The 13,814-nt window shown below is 37.1% G+C and overlaps 1 protein-coding gene across 4 annotated transcripts in view; it reads left to right on the top strand.

Moving 5' to 3' along the window:
* The window catches only part of CDH11 (cadherin 11), an 81,308-nt gene that overhangs the window by 59,193 nt on the left and 8,301 nt on the right, over nucleotides 1–13,814 (top strand). For 3 of the 4 annotated variants that reach the window (XM_061458460.1, XM_061458458.1, XM_061458459.1), the window contains 7 exons: nucleotides 31–150; nucleotides 3,853–4,020; nucleotides 6,984–7,171; nucleotides 8,679–8,932; nucleotides 9,913–10,049; nucleotides 10,230–10,369; nucleotides 11,183–11,300. In XM_061458460.1, the coding sequence (XP_061314444.1) occupies nucleotides 31–150; nucleotides 3,853–4,020; nucleotides 6,984–7,171; nucleotides 8,679–8,932; nucleotides 9,913–10,049; nucleotides 10,230–10,369; nucleotides 11,183–11,300 (1,125 nt within the window). The remainder of the gene's footprint in view (nucleotides 1–30; nucleotides 151–3,852; nucleotides 4,021–6,983; nucleotides 7,172–8,678; nucleotides 8,933–9,912; nucleotides 10,050–10,229; nucleotides 10,370–11,182; nucleotides 11,301–13,814) is intronic. The other variant, XM_061458461.1, reaches the window with a different exon arrangement.

The following is a 13,814-nucleotide window of genomic DNA, read 5'->3' as shown; positions in this document are numbered from 1 at the left end:
ATTGCATCTGTGTTTGCTCTCCATTTTCAGGTACATCAGTTATTCAGGTAACAGCTTCAGATGCTGATGATCCTACCTATGGGAACAGTGCCAAATTGGTTTACAGTATTCTTGAAGGTCAGCCGTACTTCTCGGTGGAAGCTCAAACAGGTATTATTGAGCAGTTTATTTGTGTAGGACCTCATAAATGGAATACATTAAATGTAGAAATAAATGTATTCATTGAGGCAGTACAGTTGGATATATCTACTGATGTGTTTGAGCAAAACTTTCTTCATTCTCTTCTGATTCTAGCTAAGCGCTTTCACAGGTTGGTTCCCTGCATTTGGTAGAGCTCCTGGGTACACTACCAGTACCCATGACCTGCGTCATGAAGTGACCTCCTTGGGACCAACGACCAAGTTCATGATACCCTTGTACTGAATTAAGGTGAAAAGACACCAACCAGCCAGTTTTATGATTTATTAATACAAAATATAAGGCATGTGGTTAGATATAATAGCTCAACAATGATTGCTTTAACTGGATAAATAAGTCCCATGCCATGCGTTTTTACTTAGATCTAGTCACTAATCAGTAAAAAAGAGAGGAGAGGAGAAATCAGAGAGAAAAAAAAGGGAAAGAAAGAGATAGAAAAGTATCACCACCCATGGATACAGTGATGTCTCATTGGTCCTCTTTATCCATGGTGTCTTCGGTGGTGCGAGCTCTCCCTCTGACCTGAGCCTGGCACTTTTATGCTCATATTCTTTTGGGGTGTTGTCCATAATTTGCATGTGAAGCATAGAGATTCATTACTATGATAATGTTGGGCACAATTTAGTGGGCACTTGTGAAGTTCCGAAGCTGGGGTTCCCTTAAGAGTTCTCCATGTGGTCGTTGTCTCTCATGTCTTGGTGTCTGCTTTGCAAATCCATCCTCTGAGTGATCCTTGAGTCATCCTTTCACATTCCTATGGAAGCTTAGCAGCTTTGAAGAAAAGGGTCAGAACAATCCTATCTAAGCAGTATTGATAGCCGTTGATAACATCCTTGTTATTTGCTTTGTTTAGGCTCAAAGCTTCCCATGGTCAAATGCAAATGGTGCCTGAGACAAACTCAATATCCAGGTTCTCAGAATAGACTGTGGCTCAATCACTGCTGGGCTCGGTATCCGGTGTCTTCATTCACAGTGGTTATAGGCACATAAGATCAGAAGGAAATATAGAAGTGACAATACGTGTAATCATACATCGCAGGATAGCTGTGCCAGTCATGAACAATATCTTCATTTAACAATAACATGTCTAAAGGTAACTGTTTCTACAAAACCAGAAAGGGTCCCAGTGCAAGTTTGAGAATTATGGCTCTGGGAGATCAGAGGATGGTGATTATCCAGAATGGCAATCACAAGGCAAAAACCCACATATCAAGATCATATTGTCTCCAGTTAGAGCAATTTTACATTTTGGCAAGACCACAATGATGACTTGTTTGATACTGAGGCAAAAGTGAATCCTGGTTTGAATGGTGTGAAACCCTGACTGTCTAATTCAAACCAGGCGCTATTATTATTGGGTGGTTATTATGGGGGGGGGGGGGGGGGGGGAAGCCAGGGAGGGTGTTAGCTTTTCTTGTTGGACAATCTGTCCTCTGTATGCACTAGGTTGTGTTTATTGGTTGATTAGACTATAGTATGCTAGTTTCCCATCCCCAGAGTTGTAAATATATTGTTCCTCATAAAATCTGATCACAGATAGAAGTTATGTTTAAACCTTCTTCATAATATGTGCAGGTTGTGCTACTGATCCTGGAAAAATTGAATGTCTGATTAATTTGTACAGAAACTTGCTTTCTATCTGAGGAGTAAGAATTGGCTACTTCAAAGATACCCCGGGTATTCCACAGTCATAGCAAACTTCTAGATATATCTATGGGAAGAATACCCATGGAAAGAGAGTCTTCTACAGATTTAGGCAGAGGCAAGCAAGCAGTAATACTAGATTCATTGAGGGCAGTTGCAAACCCCTTTATCAATGTTAGGACTAAGTTGTCCTCCAAACCATGGAAATATGAGTGGATAAAGTATTTTTATGTTGGTTATGTTCCTGATTCTGGCAGTAGATTTGCCAAAACACATATAAATACATTATCCAAGACATATCTTTCTAGCACAGGTTAAAAATGCTATTTGACTTGACTTCAAACTGGTTAAATTGGTGGGGCAATAAAACTGCAGTTAGCTTACTTAGGGGACAAGCATAGATGAAAAACAATTCTCTGATGCTTGTCACACTAGTTATGCAACTTGATTACTGTTGGGTCTGTCACCCAGATGTGGTGGGTAAAAGTGCAAAAAATACCCTATAAAACACTTAGAAATTCCCCAAACCATTGGAGGTATCTGGTAGAGAAAAGTTAATGGAGATGGACCCAGTAGGGGAGCATCAGCAAGTGGACACATGGATCTTCACCTGATTTGCTTTTTGGCCAGTCACTCCTGCAAAGGACATTGTTTGGACTTCATAGTCCAACCACACTTGTACATACCTGATCTAAAAGGAAGGGATGATCCACCTGGTATGGATTTGATGATCTTTACCATGGGCATCAGTAGCTACCCAGGTATACAGATTTTTTTGAGCTTTCAGTACTAGAGGTACTTGTCCCACAGTGCGTAAAGCCACTAGAACTGGTTGTCCTGGGTAGGACATTGGATTCCTTGGATTCCTATTCTCTGTGGTTCTGGGTAAGAGGGATGGAGGATTACAGCAAAAAGCTGTGAGTCTGGGGCAACCATATACTCCCCATCATCCACTGACTTTAGTTACTGCATCAGATATTTGTCCTGCCTGTCCAGGGTCATGTGGTCTCAGGTTCATGTTAGGAGTCCATTAGTTCGTTTTACAGTACCATTTGCCTGGAGATAATATGGGGTATGGAAAAACCCACTGTATCCCTTCATCTCATGCCCATTCTTGAACCACACTAGCAGTAAAGTGGGTACCATTATCTGATTAGGTAAGTCTGGGTTTAGAAAAAAACTAAACCATGACTTCAGACTGTCCACTATATATTTCCCTGTTGCTCACAGGGCAGCTTCATCTTGAGTTAGTCCAGAAATTACGTCGACCGCTACCAACCCGCATCTTTTTCCTTCTGAGAGACAAAAAGGACTGATGTAATCTATTTGCCAAATATCCCACAACCCCTTGTTGTCCCTTAAGTGTAGGGTTTGGTCCTTGAGAGGGTTACATTCCTGTAGTCCTGTACAGTATAGGCCATTTGCTGAGATATTGGTGTTACATCACAGACCATCCCCTATTGACTGCCTCTTTATAAAGGTCTTTACTTCCAGAATGACCTCATTTAACATTCTAACAGCTGTCCCCATATTTCTCTCTCCACTTCCACTGCTAATGTGGCTGGATGGGTTAGTGGATCTACTTGATTGTTCAAAAGGTGAGCAGGGTGATCTCCTGTTTGCTGTGCAGCTCCTCATCCTACTAGGAAGGATTTCTGTTTAGCAGTGCAGGGGATTTCTTCCCATTTTTCTCGCTGCCACACCACTACTTGATTAATTTCCCATTGCTTTTGTTCCCAAAATGGGAGCCATTCAGTACATCCCTAAAATGCAGCATATGAATTAGTGTAAATGAACACTGGTTCTTTGCTTTCTGCTTCTTGTTCTATCACATTCCTAACTGCTATCAACTCTCCTACCTGAGCACATGCACAGCGAAGGGAAAACAGAATCTGCACCATCACTGCTAGTATTGCTCTATTTTAATGCAAGATATAAATGCAGTAACCATTTTTTTGTGATGTGAGCTTGTAAAAATTTTTATGCACTGTATTTTCTTTGTATTCATAGGAATTATACGAACTGCCCTTCCGAATATGGACAGAGAAGCTAAGGAAGAGTATCACGTTGTAATACAGGCAAAAGATATGGGAGGACACATGGGAGGCCTCTCAGGGACAACCAAAGTGACAATTACACTTACAGATGTCAATGACAACCCACCAAAGTTCCCACAGAGTAAGTAACAACAAAACCCTTTATCACATTTACTATTGGCATCTATATATGTATAGTTACAGACATACTCTAAACGTAAAAAAGCAGTAAGTGTTGGATTTTCACAGCCTGTATGTGAATAGATGAGTATTATGTACACATTTTTGCTTGCAACATACACAGCTTTAATACCTGAATTATTTGCTTTCTATTGCAAAGTAAGACTTTTTTAAGATTAAGATTACATTGTAAAGATTTCTAACCCTACACTTCATTTTTGAAACTACTGGACCATGTCATATTAGAAATACACCTATGATATGATCAGGGACACATAGTTTGGTCTTCTCTGTTAACAGAGAAAGAAGCCACATTTCTTGAGATCTGTTTTGTGTGTTAAATCAAACCAGTAAAAAATACTGGAAACCGTGCCTGCAGCAGTGCTGGGATAAGCTGGTTTACTTCATTTCCTGTTTTCCTAATTATACTGTGGTTGTAAGAGACACCTTAAAAAAGCAAGCAGCATTTACTACTCTGCACGGGCCACAAGAACTTTAAGAAATCATTGCAGGGAAATTGGAGGAGTTTAAAACAAAAATTCATACACGTATTGTGAAGGAACAGATTCTTCTGTGTTGGGAGAGTTGCAGTGTGCACACATAGCATGTATGCATCAGTAAGCTTGCCAGTTAGACTTACAGTGTTTGAAAGAATTTCCCAAGTAGTCTCATCACGCTTTTCAGTACTCCCAAGTTCATAGCTATTTGCCAGTATAGTTATGATAGTAATTTTCAATGAAAAAAATCCACTTTGTTTTTTGATGAAGATGGACAAAGGAAAGGAGATCTACTTTATGTTCTTACAGATGCATTTCTCAGGTTTGAAGTCTCTTACTTTTCTTGGCCCTTGATGGAAGTGTTACACAATACATTATCAGCTCCTGATTATGCCCTTTCAGGTCTTTGACAGACCTTCAAGTGAGTGAGCATCATTTTTTATTTGAGATAGCCTTCCCTGTTAAATGTTGGTGCTTCATCCTTCACTCCTATAAACACTTCAAGTGAGTGATAAATGTCCATAAAGATAAAGATTAAGACTGGACTCTCAAGAGTTATATTTGTCATGGCAATGCAAACTAAATTTAGTACAATTGCATTTTTAAATTGGTGTTTGAAGTGTATTGCTGGTGGTCAAATAAAGCTATTTTTTATACCTGTGCTATTTATTTTTCATATATAAAATTAATCAGGGCTGGCATTAACAGGCTCAGTCTCTGCAGTTGGGTGGAAGTACATTAATAGACCCACACATCTGTTCTGTATCTCATCTCCTCATGTGTTCATGTTTTTTTTTTTTTTTCCTTTGGGTGCAGTGTGTGCATCATCCTAGCCCACCACGGTTCTCCTCTGAGAAACATTATGACATTGATATTTTCTGGACATGACTGTGTCTCCTGACAACAGCTCCTCTTCCAGTGCTGCCGACTAGGGTCTCATACAAGTGCTTAAATGACAAAGCCAATGCCTACATGTAAAATCTATGTCAGTATTTTCTACCATTCTAATAAGAATGTATTAAAATGTCAGGTTTTACATACCTTACAAACATACCTCTTCACTCCAAATCATAGTCTGGGATCCTAGTACATGGTATTTTATTGAGTAACTCCACCAAATTATGGATTTTTCTCTACAAATTCAAGCTACTTTACTGAGTGTTTTGGGAGAATATTCAAAATTATCAGAAGTGATCGCAGTTACTGTACTTAATCATGTACTCCCAACTTAAAAACTTAATTTGGAATTTTGTACCTTAAAACCAGGATTTGATCTGTTTATATGAACATCCAAGTGACTGACTTTTTATTCTTTTTATTTTTTTTTTTTCTTCTTGTTCATTGCTCAAACTCTTAATGAGTTATGTCTTGAATTTATAGTTCTTTGTGACTGGAGTTAATGACCTATTTCTATAACATGTGCCAACTGTTTTTGTGGGTAATGAGCCAAGTTTCTGCCTGGTGTAAGTTTCCTGATATTCCTAGGGTGCTCATGTAGCAACAAAGAAAAATTATGAAGGGGGAAATAAATTAGGTTATTTTATTTTCTCATGCTCCTTTTTTTCCAATGTGTTAATACTGTTGAAGCAACAGAAAATGATAACATAGATCTGTACATTTAGGATCAGGTTGTGTTATCTGAACTGTAGAATGAGTTGGGAAGGTTCTAGAATTTATGCTGCCTAAAAGACAACTTTAGGAGAGCAAATTTATCCAGGGTCACCATCGCTTTCCTCTAGTATGCCCAAATACTCAAGAAACCTCTATGGCACCACATCTGTGGGATGTTTGGAGATGGTTTTCCTATTAGAGTTTGATGAGGGAAACCCATTTTTTGTTTGGTATGGAATTCCATACAAATTGGTATGTATTCTCTGTTGTGTTAAATTCTAATAATCATTGCTACTGTATGTTCACACTCCGAATTAAAGCCATAGAAAGCAGCAGATTTATTTTCCAGCTAACACAGCAGCGAGCTCTTATCCAATTCATTGTATATAATTTGTGGCTCCTGAATGAACGAGCAGAAAAGTTCCTGGACTCTACAGAATATGAGGTCATACCATGAGTCATATGTAAGAGAATTTTCCTTCCATTTTTCTAATAACGTTTCTAATACGAATGATAACCTTGATGTCACAACAGTTTCTGCATTCTGAATGATTGGCTGTCTTTTTAACTCCACCCTGAACAGAGATACACAGATATTGTTTAAAACATCAGTGAGAAGGTAATATTATATAGATTACCAATGAATTTTAAGATTTCACTGATAACTTCCTTCTCAGAGCTCTCTATAACATAGAATTCCCTCAGAGGATGTAAGAAATACTGTGTTTATTTGGAAGTCACAAGTTAAATAAGTAAATATACAACTGGAGAGCAGATTGAATACTTAAAGGCAAATGCCTTTTTTTTCTTCCACCAGGTGTGTACCAGATGTCAGTGTCAGAAGCAGCTGTTCCAGGAGAGGAAGTAGGAAGAGTGAAGGCCAAAGATCCAGATATTGGGGAAAATGGCTTAGTAGCTTACAGCATTATTGATGGGGATGGCATGGATATGTTTGAAATTACAACAGATTATGAGACTCAGGAAGGTGTTGTAAAGCTCAAGAAGGTGAGCAATGCCTACTAATGTGTGGTATTCTTCGGTGCCAACAGAATATTTGGTAATAATGGATTGCCACCTAAGCTAAAATATCAGTAAATACAATTTCACTTAATTTGTTTCTAAAGCTGTGATTAACTCTTAATATTCCATTTCCCCATTAGCTGAATTGGAATGGAAGAAAATAACCCAGAAGAATTACATAAATACTGTACAGTGGATTAATTGCACAAACTAAATGAATTCATAATAAAAAGTCACGGTAAAATACAATGCCATCAGCTTCATTGTTAATGAAGTTTTGCCTAGTGCTGATAAGTAGCAGACATTCACTGTTGCTTTATGTTCAGTCTGAATAGCCTCATGCCCTGTAGTTTGAATTCTTCAGCTGTGCATTGTCCACAATATTGTTCTGAAGGAGTCACAGGCTATGCGAAAAGCAGCAAGAATATTAAGGTGATTTCACATACAATACAACAGTGTGATCTTTAAAACTGTTATTAAATGAATTTTCAATTACAAATTATAAATCATAAATCTTATTCATTATTTAAGCATTATTATTTTGCCCTTTGTATCTTTATAGCTGTTAATCTCTCTTGGAGATAATCAAAACTCAAAGAAGAAGGCCTGGACAACTTAACTTCAAAGTTAGCCCTGCCCTGCGCATCGGGGCATTCTCTCAGGAAGAGACCCAGAGGTCTCCTCTGGTCAAAACTATGCTGTAGTTCAATTACTGTGTCTGTTCTAGAGGTGGGAGTGTATTGTATTTTTTGTGTATATTTTAACATGTGAGCGAACTGTCACACCATTCAGTCTATGGATTAGCATACTTTGTGAATTGTGGTTGGTACCTGCATGACCATTTTGAGGCTACCAATACTGCAACACTGCAGCCATTTCATGTCAATGACAATGCAGATATGCTGTCACTTTGATCAGGGTTCCAAAAGAACTTAGATCATGGGATGTTTTTTACCTCCCCTTCGTAAAGTTCTATGAGATATATGGATAGAAAGAATTACAGAATTAAAAGCGCTGCAAACCGTCTTGTTTCCTCTACTACTTAACTTGTCTGTGTCCTATCTCATGGTGCACCTAGTAGCAATTCAAGACACATCCATATCTCTAAAGAAATGCCTGCCAGTTTGGGATAGACCAAGCATGGCATTTTATGGAAAACCCTTTCCTATCCATCACCCTTGTACTACCTGAAAGTTTTCATGTAGAAAAGGTTAATTTTCCCAGCAAAGATGATTTCCTGAGTTATACAGCAGTCAGAGAGCAAGACAAGGACACTGTCATGATATTTTGAGTGCCGTCCTATGCTGCTCCATACATAGAATGTAGCTCCTTCCATTTGAGTCTTTATGCTTTTAAATACACACATTTCAGTCCAAGCTTGTTGACAGATGCTTACATTTGTTTTATGTCATTGAATACGAGGGGACTGCTTACTGCTTTTGCACTCTAGTTTTCCTGACTGTGCAATGCATTATTGTCTTGCTTCTTGCAGGTCTTGGATTTTGAAACCAAAAAGTCCTACAGTCTGAAGGTAGAGGCAGCCAATGTACATATTGATCCTAAATTCATCAGCAATGGACCATTTAAAGACACAGTAACAGTGAAGATATCAGTAGAAGATGCTGATGAGCCACCTGTGTTTTTAAAGCCAAGTTATATTTTTGAAGTACAAGAAAATGCAGCATCTGGTACTGTGGTTGGAAAAGTACATGCCAAAGACCCTGATGCTGCAAACAGTGCTATAAGGTATGCTTCCTTAGGGTAGGCTGTTTCTTTCTAAGCATTAGCTTTTAGAATTGTTACACAAGTTATTAAGATAGTGTGATAGATCTACCATAGTAATATTCTAAATTCAACCAGAATAATAACTTTAACCATACAGCATTGTTTTTATGTCTTGTTCCGTAAGCTACTAGTTTCTCAAAGCCTGTATCACTAAGAAAGCATACCATAGCTATGTCTAAAATATACATGACATCTGTGCTAAACTCTGTTCTAAATTATATTTTCCATAAATATCCTATGCTGTTATCACAGCATGTTTTTTCTCAAAATTTAGAAGTCTACACAGTAGATTCTAGATTATGTTGGCTAATTGCTAAGCATAATGATGAGCACATACACACTCTCTCTGCAGTTACATTGAGTAGTCTTCTATTCATTTATTTTTGTTTGTCATGTTTTCAGTGTAAATTTAAGTATGAAACTCTTTTGTGGTTATAGTTAACATTTCAAAGAATTTCAACGTAAAGATACATAAAGCAGAGCTGTGTAAAGCCAGACAAATGTGTAGATAATGGATAATATTTAGTAATCTGGTATGATTAATTAACATTCTGAGTAATCCAGTTACCAGAAGAGTTAAAAGATCTTCATGATTAATATGAAACAGAAGAAAATATAAATATTTCTGTAGATATGTTTATCATGTTTTATAAGAGAAGAAAATACATGCTATTTGGGGGGTTGCTCCCACATAATCACTTTAGAAAACAATAGTTTTCACTCACTACAAACATTCTGATGCAATATTTTTTTCTAAATGTAATAACCAACCAGGTGAATCTCTTTTAAAGAGTGCGTATCATCCCTTTGACAATGATATTAAGGGTAACAATAAGTGCATTACTTACGGTTTAAAAAAAAAAAAAAAAATTAACAAATTTGGATTCATGAAAATAGTATACCTTTCTTTTATCTAATTACTGGCTTGCAATCTTCTTTAGATATTCAATTGATCGTCACACTGACCTTGAAAGATACTTTATTATTAATGCAGAAGATGGCAATATCAAGACAATAAAAGCTTTGGATAGGGAAGAAATTGCTTGGCATAATATCTCTGTCTTTGCAGTTGAAGTCCGTAAGTATTTTACTGAGGTATTTTATAATCAGTGGTATAAATTCTGTAGACTTCTAATTGTCTCAGTTTGATAAGCTGAAATAAATCTCAATAGAAATACTTTAGCCTATTCAGTTTTTACCTGGATGCAGCTGGGTTTTGTTTGCTTTGAGGGGATTTCCTGCTTTGTTTTCATTTCAGTTTTGCTTGCTCCTGTAGACAAACAACACCAGGAAGCCAAAGTTCCAGTTGCAATTAAGGTTGTTGATGTCAATGACAATGCTCCAAAATTTGCGGCAGCTTATGAAGCATTTGTCTGTGAGAATGCTCGAAGCAATCAGGTATGCCTGTGCCCACCACCTTCCTTTCCGCAGGGTGTTTGCCCAGTTTTGTGTTGGCAGCTCAAATGAGTGCTAATAAACAAACATTTATTTTGAAATGTTGGCCAAAATGCTTAGAGCATTTTGGAAAGGGCACTTTCTGCACATTTGCAGAAGGGCCCTTTCCTGTGATTTTATTTTTAACAGCTATTAACAGTTATAGATCCAATGCTAAATGCATTTAATATCTTTGGTGTTGACTGTGAGTATCCACCATCACATGGGCAATGAAGCTGATTGGGAGCAGCTTTCCCACTTGTGAGCCTGTTTTGTATATTACAGAAATACCATCTTATGGGAAGAATCATGGTACAGTGCTTGTAGAGTTTAGCCTACAGATTTATCCTTGATCAATCTGTGAGAAAGAGGTGTTAGTATCACACAGAAATACCATTCTACTCATTGTCTGCACTTCTGCAGTTAGTGTAGCAGTTTGAAAAGGACATTGTGTTTAACTCCCTCTGAGCTGCTGATTTTTCTGCAGAATTTTATTTAGTCTATTAAGTTATCACTAGCACATATTTGTATATAAGAATTCGTATATGTGCATACTTTTACATCTATAATTGTGTTGTTTAAAAGTAATAGCAAACAAAAATTGCCTGTTAGTTTTGAGTCTGATCTGTGTTTATAATTGTATATGTTTGTTAAGATATTTCAGGGGTTTCTGCTATTTCAAATTTGTTTGTATTCAAGAGATTTCTCAGAATGCTCTCTATATGTGATGTATCCAGAGGAGGAGCTGTTTGTTTACAGAGTCCTTTTCTTTTACAGCAATTTATTACAATTAGTGCTGATGACAAGGATGACTCAGCCAATGGACCAAGATTTATCTTCAGTTTACCACCTGAAATTATTCATAACCCAAATTTTACACTCAGAGACAACAGAGGTTTGTGTGAAGATTCCCTTTATACTGAGTCCAAAGAAATGACAAAGTAAAACTAATAGCCAATGTAATGTCATGCAACAGCATTTTCATTAGCTTTGACATTGTCTCTTTTCCATAGATTTAGTGGAGGAAGGCAGAAAACATACAGCTGAAATACAAGGATGTTCTTGAAGTAATGTAATGCTTTTTAACTCACTCTCATTTTCTTGAGTACGTATTTTAATTACATAATAATGCCTTACATGAAAAATCATTTTATATCCCAGGAAGCAGGTTAAAAACATAGACAGAAACATTCACTAAATGTAATTTGCATATCACCACAATTCAGGAAAAACTTCCTTGTTAAGCTAAAATTAGCTGAGTCAGGATAAATTGTTAGGTTGCTTGCATTTGTTCACCTTAGTCTGCGTGCTAGTTTTTGTAAATTATGGATCACAAAAGACATGAACAAAGTTCCAAATGGAATATTATCATTGCCACGCGTCCTTGGTTCAGTAGTAGCAGTCATTTTTTAGTCCTTAGTAGCTGGTGCAGTGCTGTGGTTTTGACTTTCAGCCTGGGAACGGAGCTGATAACACCAACGTTTTTAGTTACTGCTCAAATGTTTAATCTGACCAAAGACTTTGTGAGTCTCATGCTGTGCCAGGGAGGAGGGGAAGTTGGGAGGAAGCAGAGACAGAACACCTGACCCAAATTAGCCAAAGAGGTATTCCATACCACAACACGTCATGCCCGGGATGTAACTGGGACTTACCTGGAAAGGCTGTCTTACTGCTCTTTCTGGCTTGATATCTGCAGGTGGTATTGTATTCTTTTCCCTTATTATTTCCATTATCATTATTATTATTGGTGGCAGCAGTAGTGATTTGTTTTACACCTTAGTTACTGGACTGTTCTTATCTCAACCCTTGGGAGTTACATTCTTTTGATTCTCCCCTCTGTCCCTCTGGGAGCCGGGGTGGGGCAGGGAGGGAAGAAAGGGGGGTGGCAAGCCTGGGCTTAAACCACAACACCACACTAACCTTTTGTAGGACATACAAATGTGTATGTCTGGTCCGAAACCTACCCAGGTATGGGTATCATGATCTCTTTGCCAGTTTTCTGCTCATGAACTATAGTAATTGCATTCAGATTGTTGTTAAGATATTAGAAATTTGTAAGCAAAAATGTCCAGGCATAGGTGAACATCAAAACCTGATCATCTAGCGTAAGAGCATCAGTGAACCAAACTTGCTAGAGGTTGAGGAAGCCAGAGAAGGGTAAACAAAACAAACAAACAAACAAACAAAAAAAAAGACAGGTTCAGCAATTATACGTATTTATTATTTTATGGTAATCAGTTGGATATTCTCATTCAATGTTAATTTGTCATCTTCCTGTACAGGGAAAAATCTGCTTCACCTTCCAAGAAATTGGTTTTAATTACCAAGTTTTAATGTTTGAAGGAAATCTGATCTTTTCCTGAAAAGTAAAACTCAGTTAAACTGGTGTAAATAATGAATCCAAATGATTTTTTCTAGATCGCCAGAAGCACAAAAGGCAACATAATCCAGATAGGTGACTCCAATAAAAACTTGTCTCTCTTATGTTGTGGCATACTTTATATCTCTGTCAGCCTCTGAAGTGAGGGCAACTGTCAACAGAGTTCCCAAACAAAATTCATGTTACTCTTAAAGGATCAAAGTAATGCTGTTGCCTGGTGCTTGACACTTGTACATATGTCAGCAATTCATAATGAATGCAGTGGAGGGGATACATTTATTCTCTTTATAGTAGTAAACTACAAATTTAAAAAAAAAATGATGACTTTATTTTTAAACATAAGTAAATTAAAATGCATCCTTTGCTTGAGATCCTGAGGCCAAGTTTCTCTTTAAAAGAAAATTGGAGTCACCTTCTCAAACTTTTAGATTTTAGAATCTAACAAAAAAAGGATAGGTCAGAATTGAGATGCTCTGATGGAGACACAGACAAATGGTATTATGGTTACTTGCTCCAGCCAATTCCACTAATCCTTCATTTCCTTATGCAGCAAATTAATTCTTTTTTTAATGACAAAAGAATAAAACATAAAAATGTTCAATTAAAAAGCATAAAAATGTTCTATTACAAAACATAAAAATGTTTTGTAATTGAAATTATGATGATGTTTGTAATTGAAATTATGATACAGTTAAGTGTAGTGACTGTACCTGACAATAGTGCAAAAGTTTATTTCAACAAGACCATATTTAAGTACTGAATATTCCTGTATAATTTTGTGTTTGGGAAATGACTAGTGTAATGAAATCCATCAATTTCCATCTTGTCTTTCCCTCATTTTCGTACAGTCCTCAGTGCAATTATATTGTTAGTATAAATATTTCTGAGGGGAGGGGGGAGTTAGGTAAGTTATGGTAGAGAGAGAATTAAAAAATTAAAATTCTATGTAGTTCCATATATAAAAAAAACCATTATCTTAGACTGTGTTACCATTTGCAAATCAAATAACTTACATGACCATTTCAACTT

This window comes from Pezoporus flaviventris, unplaced genomic scaffold, assembly GCF_033815535.1.
Source record: "Pezoporus flaviventris isolate CSIRO_AGI_PZ_B2104156 unplaced genomic scaffold, CSIRO_AGI_Pfla_v1 ptg000027l, whole genome shotgun sequence".
Classification (NCBI taxonomy): domain Eukaryota; kingdom Metazoa; phylum Chordata; class Aves; order Psittaciformes; family Psittacidae; genus Pezoporus; species Pezoporus flaviventris.
Note: the sequence above shows the minus strand (reverse complement) of the source record. Positions and strands in the feature narration are given on the sequence as shown.